Source organism: Miscanthus floridulus, chromosome 1 (genome assembly GCF_019320115.1).
Source record: "Miscanthus floridulus cultivar M001 chromosome 1, ASM1932011v1, whole genome shotgun sequence".
Taxonomy (NCBI): domain Eukaryota; kingdom Viridiplantae; phylum Streptophyta; class Magnoliopsida; order Poales; family Poaceae; genus Miscanthus; species Miscanthus floridulus.
The window spans coordinates 43,284,016-43,294,148 of record NC_089580.1 but is presented as its reverse complement, the minus strand read 5'-3'; the positions used below and the strand labels follow the sequence as shown (position 1 = coordinate 43,294,148).

Here is a 10,133-nt window from a genome sequence, read left to right as displayed (position 1 = left end):
TCCACATCCTCTGTTTCATCGTCTGAAAGGGGGAAGATGGCCTGACGACGTTTGTTGGCCGTCGGCCGCTTGCCAGTAGCCCTGGCCGTTGCCTCCTCTCCAACCTCGAGTATGGCCCAGTCGACGTCTTCGGCCCTGGCACTGGTCTAGGCGGTTGGGCCGGCAACTTGCGGCCAATCCACACCAGGGGGTGGAGACACGAACACTGCTGCCCTGTCACGACCATTACTATGGGAAACATAAAGGCGACAACACAGTCAATTTTTGTTACAACATAACTCTACAGGTACAAGGAAGAATCATTTACCTTTGGGGGAGGTTGGGCCAGCTTGAAGGCGTGCTCGATGTCGCTTAACCTAACATAATTGGGATCAGCTAAGTTGAATAGCTCCCCAATCCTAGCCTTGACTTCGATCTTGTCAAGCGCCTCTTTTCTGGTCCTCGTGGGATCTGCGCTCCCCTGGTATTCGTATCCAGGATGTACCCTCTTCTGGTAGGGCTGGATCCTTCGGTTGATGAAGTTCCCGACCATGCTTGGACTGTCCAGCTTTCCCCACGGGATCATCCCGAGCAGATCTGCGATCTGTTCCAAGTGCTCGGGCTTCTTCGACCAGCTGTTCTTCTTCTCCGGAATCAACCCCACGTCGCACAAGGTGATCGTGTTTGGCTCTTCACGGATGTAGAACCACTTCTTGTACCATTCGTCTAGTGATGTGTTCCAAGGGCAGTGCAAGTACTGGGCCTTCATCCCATCACGCAGATTGAGGTATACGCCTCTGGCTATCTTCGAGCCGCCGCTCCCTTTCTTCCACAGACAGAACAGATGGCGAAAGAGGTCGAAATAGGGCTGGAAGCCACCATAGGCTTCGCAAAGATGGATGAAGGTGGAGACAAGAAGAATCAAGTTGGGATGCAGATTGCAAATCCCAATCTCGTAATACAAATAGAGCCCCTAAAGGAAAGGGTGCACTGGTACCCTAAAACCCCGCTTGAAGAAATCCTCGAAAACCACAATCTCACCTAGTTGTGGATCGGGGAAGCTTTCTCCTTCCAGCGCACGCCATCCCGCGAGTGCTTTGTTGTGGAGCACTCCCATGGCGACGAGGTCTTCGATGGTCTGCTCGTTGCTCCTTGACTTCCACCACTCCTTCGCCATGACTCTGGCTTTCTTCTGGGCGTCTCTCTTCGCCATTAATATGTCCTTGCTAAAGGGGTGGATGCGGTGGAGGGGGGATTGGTGATGATTTTCGGAGGTATTGGGTTTCGGCAAGAGGAAGAAGAAGGTTGCGGCGGCGAATGACAATAGGGATCGGTAAAAAGTAACTTACCAGTTCTATATTATAAATACCCAAGAGCTCCGTCATTTTGTCTGTCCGAGATTCTTGGGAGACGTGCGCACGCGCCATAGACGGTTGTTTTCACAACCTTGAGATCTACACCAATAAACGCGCCCCTTCGTTACCAGTGTATGCGCCTCTTCATTGCTAGTGTGAGAGGGCCCACACTGACGCACCTCCTTACGGGTGCCAAGCGACTATTTGCTAGAAAGGGCAGGAAGACAGTGTGACGTGCTATACCCGTCTGCTTTTTTGACCAGACGTGTCAAATTGGACTTGACAGAGTAAGGAGATAAATAAATACACCAAATAGTAGTACAAGCGGCGTTCGTTTCTTCGCTGCATGTCTTGTGCTCAAGGATGGACCAGACCATTGCCGTGCTCAGGGACTGTTCCGACCACTACAATGCTCGGGGACTGCCTAGACCACTGCCGTGCTCAGGGACTGCCCAGACTACTGTCATGCTTAGGGACTGCTCCGACCACTTCCGTGCTCGGGGACTTCTCCGACCATTACCGTGCTCGGGGACTGCTACGACCACTACTGTGCTCGGGGACTGTCCCGACCACTGCTCGGAGATCGCTCTCCTCGGCTACATGTGATTTGTACTCACATACAGTTGAGAGACATTTATTTAGACCTTGCTACAAGGCTCATACTTCGCCTTCCAGCAAGCTCGGGGACTACATCGGTACGATGCACCTGCCAGTGCATCTCGTATCGCCTGTAAAACGATTGGATTCTTAACTTCAGTGGAAATTCTTTTTTAGACTCTGGCACTACGTGCCTGCATCACCTACTACCAGACTCGGGGACTAAGTGGGCACACTTCACCTTACGGTGAATGTGTTTATTTTTCGACCTCTACTCCTCTGATGATCAAGGATGCTACGTTTCAAGATTCACTTACATTTCTTTTCAGAAATACAAGTGGGCACACTTCACAGGACGGAGATCTTTTTCTTTTTTCTTAAGAGCACCATACATTATTCGAACAACCTACTTCTCCGGCGACAACGGCGGTCAGAGATGTCAAGACTCAAGCCTCACTATTCGGAGAAGGTTAAAGTTGCAGCATAATACATAGTGCTCGGAGACTAGCTGTGGGGGTATTAACCCCTATACCCTTACGGCTAAGCTTAGGCCGGCCCGGATCAGTGGGTCCGGTCCACCAAAAGACGACGCGCGGCCCGACCAACCTGTTCGGAGTCCCGCGCAAGGAGTCAGGACAGATTTGACGATCAAGCAAGATCTTGGTCGGTTAGAATAGGAATTCTTATCCGGCTACCTATGGCAATTGTAACTGACTATGATTAGTTTCCAGATCTGTAACCCTGCCCCCGGACTATATAAGGCGGGCAGGGGACCCCTCTAAAAAACATCTCTCATTGACATACAGCGATACAATCAGACGCATGACGTAGGTATTACGCCTTCTTGGCGGCCGAACCTGGATAAAACCTCGTGTCTGTCTTACGTCACCGTCTTGTTTATGGCTTGCGCATCTGTGTGCCGACAATCTACTACCTTGAGCATACCCCTAGGTAGACTGCCGACCATATTTCGTCGATAGGCGCCCACGCGCGACCGCGCCGCACTAGATCCAGGCCAGACCGACACTACGACCCAAAAAGAGGAGCCAAGGCCCGTCCAACCGATCCGGCGCAGGCCAGGTTGGCGGCAGAAGTGCAGGCCCGCGCTGTCCGCCGCGGGAAAACCCTCAATTTGCCGCCCTCAATGAATTGACGGAACTGCCCTTGTTCGCTTTGACCGGTCAGCTGGGCTGGGCCGGAGCAAAGCAAACACGTCGAAACATCTTGGAGCCATGGGCCTCAGTTGCTGGATCGGACGCATCTGCAGGCGCCATGGCCCGAAACCGGAAGATACCCTGAGCGGGCCGCCACTGAGGCCTAATACTAGCCCACTGGCGGGCGAGCTCGTATAAACCCTAGCTAGGGCCTATCTGGTCCGGTGAAAACCCCTTCCTCGTCCTCCGTCGCCACAGCAGAGCAGCGAGCGGCGCGCGCGATGGCGGGCGGCGGCGATCTCCAGGGCGCGAAGAAGCGCAAGCGCGAGCACGCGGAAGGGAAGGCCAAGCCTCGGCCGCATGTTAAGGGAGGCGGGGACGGAGCGAAGCGGAAGAAGCACTCGGCCGGCGGCGGCTACGCGGCCGATGGCGGGGCCGGAGAGGCTGTGGCGAGGAAGAAGACCCCGGTTACCCCCAAGGAGAAGCGCCTCGCGGCCAAGGTATCTCTTAAATGCTCGTTTGTGCTCGGAAGCGCTGGAGCATGGGCTCGATCGAGGCCGCTGCATTTGTATCTCTGAGCTTCAATTGACGGACGGGCTGGACTGTAACAGGAAATGTCGGAGGCCAGGAAGATGAAGAGGAAGCGGCATTACAGCCTTGAGAAGGTACTTCAGCTTTTTTTTTTCGCACCGTATGTTCCACTTTGTCCAATTTGGGGCTTGCAGCACCTGTTTTTAGGTCACAATTATGATTCTAGTTGTAACACTTTTGCTGTAAAGCTGCAACCTGACTTGCATTGTGGTCGATCAATCCACTATGGACTGAACACATCAACCTGTATGTATTTATGTAAAGAGAGTCAGTTTCTACAACTAGGTTCTGCTTGCGGTACTTAGATATTGGACGGTTCTTTTGATGATTATTATGTGCTCAACTATCCAAACCTTTTTTTTTTTTTTGCCTTTTCGAATTGGGACGTTACCCCCCACAAAGATCATCAACATTAACAAGTTCTTCAACCTTGACTGACATTTGGGGTGACAGTAAACTCGTCAGTTTGCTATATTTAATGCTCTTTTGCTCTGATTGACCCTGAATACCGGCAGGAACTAACGAAACTGTGGGAAAAGATGAGATGCCACGATGTGAGCAAAGAGGAGAGGTCCAAGTAGGCATTTGATCACAGTCTTGTATCTTATGTTTGCAATCATATACATTGACATAATTGTCACCTTTCCAGGGTAGTAAGTGAGGCTATCAAGAAAATGGATGGGAAATATTTGGATATCGCCACATCACATATTACTGCCCGTGTTCTTCAAGTAAGCTGAGCACACACAGTATTTGTCAATCTGCTGCGTTTTTTGTTATGTTGCCTGTGTCCTGGCTTTTGATGATCAGTTGATTACCGTCTTTTGGCAGACATGTGTAAAGTGGTGCTCACAGTCAGAGAGGGATGCTATTTTTGATGTTCTACATCCACATTTGCTCGATCTTTCTCGCAAGAAATATGCGGTTTTCCTTGTAAAGAAGCTTGTAGAACTCGGTACATTTCGTATAACTTTATATACGGATCAGATCACGCGTGGGCATGTGGCTATGTTAGAATGTTACATGATAGTTTGATATGACCCTTAGCTTGATTAACATGTCTCCTGTTTGCGGTTTCAGTCTCTAAAAAACAGTTTGCCAGTTTCATCTCTTCTCTTCATGGTCGTGTTGCCAAACTTCTTCATCATACTATAGGAGCTGCAGGTGTGTGTTCAATTATGTTATTGCAGTGAATGGCTTCAGACCCGCCATTTTCTCTTCTCATGTGTTCCTATAAGAAACAATTGAAATAAATCAAGGTCTCATCAATATATGTTCTTTCTTTTTTTGAAACATTTCTTGCAGTCGTTGATTATGCATTTCAGCGGGGAACAAAACGTCAGAAAAGACAGTTGTTACTGGAACTGTACTCCACTGAACTTCAGCTATTCCAGGATCTGACTTTGCAAAGTTCCTGCTGGTCGGTACAATATACATCCTGGAATCCTGGTCATGTATTTTAGAAGTTCCCTTTGCTATTTATTCTCTCTGAACATCTTATGAACAGTTGTAATAACCTAGAGCTAAGCATGTCTTTTGCAGTTTTTCCCTGTCTTAGAATTATAGGGGAAATTAATGTGACTTTGGTTATCCGTACGAGAGATTTTTTTTTGTCTCTAGATACAAGAGTTCCATGGATTTTATTTTGTGGTAAATCCTAATGTTCAACTCCTTTTCCAGTTTGATAGATACAATTTCCAAGCTTGGGTTGCAGATATCATCTGTCCTGCAGTACATGACTATTGTGATTCATAAAATACTGGAGAAAGGTACTGTTGAGTATTCAATAGTGCACACGGCCATATTGGAGTACTTTACAATTGCAGATAAGGTAATGGCATTGTATCCTTTGTTGTGCAATGTTTATTTTACCTGCCCTCATCTGTGAACTAAGTATTCAGTTTATCACATTATAACCTATGTCTGTTTTGGTAGACCTCAGCCTCGGACGTTATTTGTCAACTTACCCCCCTTCTTACTCAAGGAGCATTAATCATAGATGGAGATGAACCATCAAATGCTCCGGAGCTACCAAAGAAAACAAAAGCTAAGAAGAAAAGGTCGAAAGAGCCACTTATCATTAGGATCATGCAGACAAGGGAAGGATTAAAACTAGGAATTACTTGCCTCAAGCATGGCAGTGCAAAGGTATTTCTGTACAGGTTCTTATTATATATTAACTCCAGTTCAATCACTTTCTCCGCTACTATCCACTGGTGTTTTGTTCGGTGCTGGTTTATTTTTGTAAATTTTGTGGTGCTTGTATATTTGCAAATTGACTATGCACTACATTGTACCGAGTACTCCTTATTGCGTATTTATTTTTTGCTGTATGTACTATCTTCATTAACAAGACTAAATGGACATGGCAATGTATTTCAGGACAGGAAGAAGATCATTAAAAGTTTGAAGGGGCACATTATGAAGCTTGCTCTAAGTGATTTTGGATGTCTTGTGAGTAATGACTGTATTTATTTACAATTATTTTGGCTCTTAAATTGGGAATATTGTGATCTGTTAAGCATTTCTCCCTTTTCTAGACAAGATTCAAGTTTGTTCTTACAAATGGATTCGATTTACCCTCAGTCCTCTGCTAACACATCTCTTTTTTATCCAGTTCCTTATCTGCATTATTTCCATTGTTGATGACACAAAGCTTGTTTCTAAGGTTGGTTAGCACCTACAGTTTGCTTTTTCTGAGAATCATGCCTCTTGTTGCAAAGCAGCTAGAAATGGGCGACACTAACAGTTTATCTTTGGCCTGGTAGATTGTCATTCAAGAGCTGGCAAAACATATAAAGCAACTCATTTTTGACAAGGTAATGGTTTCCCTTTGTCCGAATAGTTTATCTTGGATTTTTTGTAAATTTGTGCACTTAAGATTAAGACTAGTACTAATGGATCTACTTGCTGGAACAGAATGGGAGACGACCATTGCTGCAACTACTTCACCCTCTTTGCTCACGCTATCTTTCTCCGGATGATCTGGCTTGTCTGAACTACAATGTACCTTCTCTTAGTCCAACAGAGGCAAGTTAGCTACTCTTTCATCTCCAAGTATTCTATAGAGAAAGACATCCTAAATAGTTGATGTTTCTGGTTCAGGGTGACACATCAGAAAATGAACTAGATGGTGTGACTGATGAAGATCCCAATGGCTTAGAAGGCATGCAAATTGTGTCTGAGAGCAAGAAGGATCCATTACAAAGGCGACATGAACTGTTGGTCAAGAGTGAGCTGGCCGAGGTGATGCCCGTACCTATTTCATTAAAGAACATATCATTCTTTTAAGAAATGTGTTAATTCTTGCAACTAGTGTAGATATAGTTTAATCACAAAAACTCTAATTCCAGGCTGCTGATCTCAGTGCACAATGTTTTGTGTGAACAGCCATGGTTATAGAAAGGAAACAAAATAAGTGGCCAGTAAATTATGTGCAGTAGTAGGTCACCTGCAGCATTGCTTGTGTATCCACCCTTTTTTGTCTGCGTACGTAGTGACTATTCTGTATCCTTTGAAATAAGATAGGTTATTGCCTTTCTGTTTCTGAAGTTACCAGTGATTCTGATTATATTTCTGTGCCTTGGCCTGTCTTCTTGAAGGGCGGGCCTGGTGCAAGCGGTAGAGTCTTACCGTCTGTGATCGGAAGGTCCCGGGTTCGAGTCGCGGTCTCCTCGCATTGCACAGGCGAGGGTAAGGCTTGCCACTAACACCCTTCCCCAGACCCCGCACAGAGCGGGAGCTCTCTGCACTAGGTACGCCTTGGCCTGTCTTCTTGTGGTTGCACTTATCTCCATGGAATTCAATTTACTATGTTGTGGAAGCATACTTGCTAAATACTAATGGCACCCAAATATGAAATAATCTTGTGGATGGAAATTGATGTATTGGAGATTACATTCACTCCTGTTTGCATTAGTGCTTAAAGAGAAAGAATACTACATCATTAAGCATGCCCTTATAAAAGTTAGTTCCACCAATGCAAACGGGTTCTTAAATAAGCTCAACTAACTTGTTAGTACACTTCAAGCACCTGGAGTAAACAGAAACATCTTATCCTCCTTATAAGCATCTCATGCACTTGATGACTGGATTTCGTCCTCCTAATATATTTTTTTAAATTTGTTTGCAGGCTCTCATCCAATCATGCCTTGAAAATGTTGGAGAATTACTTCGAACAAATTTTGGCAAAGAAGTATTATATGAGGTGATCTGCTGTTATCCATGGCTCCATGGAGATGGGAAACCTGCTCTTTACTATTTATGATTTTTATGTGCAACTCTTTTTGCCATCATGATCTTGATGTTCAATTTGTCCTTAGTATGGCATAAACCTTTTTCCTCTGGTAGTTTTCTACCAAAGCAATTCCTTACCACAACATTGATTTGTATAATAACCTTTTTTTACCCAATAACGACCATTGTTCATTGTTCATGCCATGTTAATTTAGTGTAGAAGTCCAAAATTCCTATAGCATTGTTTTGAAAGATAAGAAAGGCAGGCCTGGTGCAGTGGTGAGAGCTGTCTCACTGAGTCACCAGGTCACGGGTTCGAAGCAGCCTCTCCGCAGATTTTGTGGGAGCAAGGCTTGCCTCGGTTTTTCCCTTCTCTAGACCCCACTCATGTGGAGCCTCGGGCACTGGATCTGCCCCATTGTTTTGAAAGATAACCATTTTTTCTAATAATGACCATTGCCCATTCCATATTCATTTTATCTTCAAGTACAAAATTGGACTGACAAATGATGACTTTTGTGGACCTTTATGTTAATCTGGCTATTGATTCTCTATGTAATGTGGAGAAAGCTCTATCAGTTAATGCAATCTACTTTCTTTGGGATGTTCCTAGTGTCTTGAAGTGTTGAGTCGACAGGAGAATAACTATGTACATAATGCTTTATACAGACCTACCTATAGTTTTTCCCCCTGTTATCATTTGTATAAATTTCATGACTATCCTGACTTGAATTGCGTGGTGCTATTTTTGAAACCTGAAGATCACTGTTGGTGGTAAAGACAATGTGTTGGAGGGCCTCACTGATAGGATCCACATGTTGCATGATGCAATAGTGTTTGATGCAGCCCAACCGAAGACTGAAGATATTGAACATGCATTTGAGAACTTCTTTTCCAGCCGTGTAATCAGAAGAATGATAATTGACTGTCCAGCATTTGCAGTCATTCTCTGGAGAAAGGCTCTTGAAGGGAAGTGCAATATATGGGCTGAAGGACACAGGTACAATGTTTTACTTCTCAATGTGATGCCATATTGCCATGTACTCGTGCTTCCAAAACTCATGCAGTGCAGATGTAGCTTGTTTGTGTAATTATGGCTTAATGTTTAACCCTTTTTCCATTATTGACTCTGAACTTGTAACAATTCAACATATTGCTGCACTTGCATAGTTACATGGTGTTATTGGATCTACCTCACAAATTATATTTTGGACGTCTGGTTGCAGTTCGAAGGTGGTTGCAGGTTTCCTGGAATCGCCAAGTAAGGAGGTCAAGGATCTTGCAAAACCTGAGCTGCAGCCACTGGTTGATGCTGGCATCCTTAAAGTGCTAGACCCTAAGGTTGTTCAGAAATGACTCATGCGCGCGGACCTTTTTGCGTCAGGAAAGGACTCAAGGGCCATCCGTTCTTGTGTAAGGGATCTGGATAGGTTTTTGTCGCTTGAGCACGTTCTGCCCATAAATGTTTAGTCACTCGTTCGAGTGTACGCCAGTCCGCTGTAACCTTGTAATAGGATATATAGTAAATCAGATCCAATATTTCGTTTTAAACTCTGAATGCTCCTTTTTATCTGTAATTGTATTGGGAGATTGGTGTTCTTGTCCTGTTTTGAAGGCCAATAATGATTTTATCCTTGTTTTTTTTTAATCCACCCTTCTCTCTCATTCGCTCTGGTTCTAGACTCCAAAAGCCAAATGAATAAATTAAAGGAACGAAAAAAATGAAGAAGACAACTTGTTAAACTATGTTTAGATATTTGCAAGTTTGATGTTATTTTTTATACGTTGTTAAAATATATGATAAATCACATTGTACTGGGAAAACTTTGAGAAAACGTTTGGATCATTTCATTTTTCGGAATTGAAATCTTGTTAATAGACTAGGCTATTTGGCTGAAATATGACATTTCACAACTTTTCAAAGTCTACATATAAACATATCTCAAATTCATAGTGTGGGAGAGGAAATTGATTTTATAGATCTACATGTGTTTTCTATTTGTAACTTAACATGTTGTTCAACTCGCTTCCTTATGTAGAAATATAACACATAAGTATCTCTCTCGTATGACCCACAATAATATACAAATATATTTCATATACAACCATATTAACTTAATTAACCTGTGTCTAAATTATGGTTATTAAAATTAATTCAATTTAATGATCCAAACGGACCCTGAGGGAAATTCATAGGAAAACTAGTACATAATTCTTAACT

The 10,133-nt window shown here is 44.2% G+C and overlaps 1 protein-coding gene across 2 annotated transcripts; it reads left to right on the top strand.

Moving 5' to 3' along the window:
• The first annotated feature begins 3,299 nt into the window (after positions 1-3,299).
• LOC136481595 (pumilio homolog 24-like) lies at positions 3,300-9,517 on the top strand. 2 transcript variants are annotated; one of them, XR_010764785.1, is made up of 17 exons: positions 3,300-3,585; positions 3,697-3,750; positions 4,192-4,253; positions 4,326-4,407; positions 4,508-4,631; positions 4,757-4,840; positions 4,982-5,096; positions 5,357-5,507; positions 5,612-5,824; positions 6,059-6,130; positions 6,294-6,344; positions 6,445-6,495; positions 6,596-6,706; positions 6,782-6,922; positions 7,279-7,431; positions 7,809-7,883; positions 8,674-8,730. XR_010764785.1 is itself a non-coding variant. In XM_066478934.1 (17 exons), the coding sequence occupies exons 1-17, from the start codon at positions 3,367-3,369 to the stop codon at positions 9,266-9,268; spliced, it is 1,974 nt and encodes a 657-aa protein (XP_066335031.1). In that variant the 5' UTR covers positions 3,305-3,366; the 3' UTR covers positions 9,269-9,517. The 2 variants fall into 2 exon arrangements, 1 of the variants encoding a protein (XP_066335031.1); XM_066478934.1 differs by lacking the exon at positions 7,279-7,431 and adding an exon at positions 9,139-9,517 and having other exon boundaries at positions 3,305-3,585; positions 8,674-8,912.
• The last annotated feature ends 616 nt before the right edge of the window (positions 9,518-10,133 follow it).

What these genes read in the sequence shown, in the direction of transcription:
- LOC136481595 (XM_066478934.1), top strand. Translation starts at nt 3,367, where the DNA reads ATGGCGGGCGGCGGCGATCTCCAGGGCGCGAAGAAGCGCAAGCGCGAG. An exon ending in ACTTTACAATTGCAGATAAG is followed by an intron (nt 5,508 to 5,611) that starts GTAATGGCATTG and finishes CTGTTTTGGTAG; the next exon opens with ACCTCAGCCTCGGACGTTAT. An exon ending in TCAAGAGTGAGCTGGCCGAG is followed by an intron (nt 6,923 to 7,808) that starts GTGATGCCCGTA and finishes ATTTGTTTGCAG; the next exon opens with GCTCTCATCCAATCATGCCT.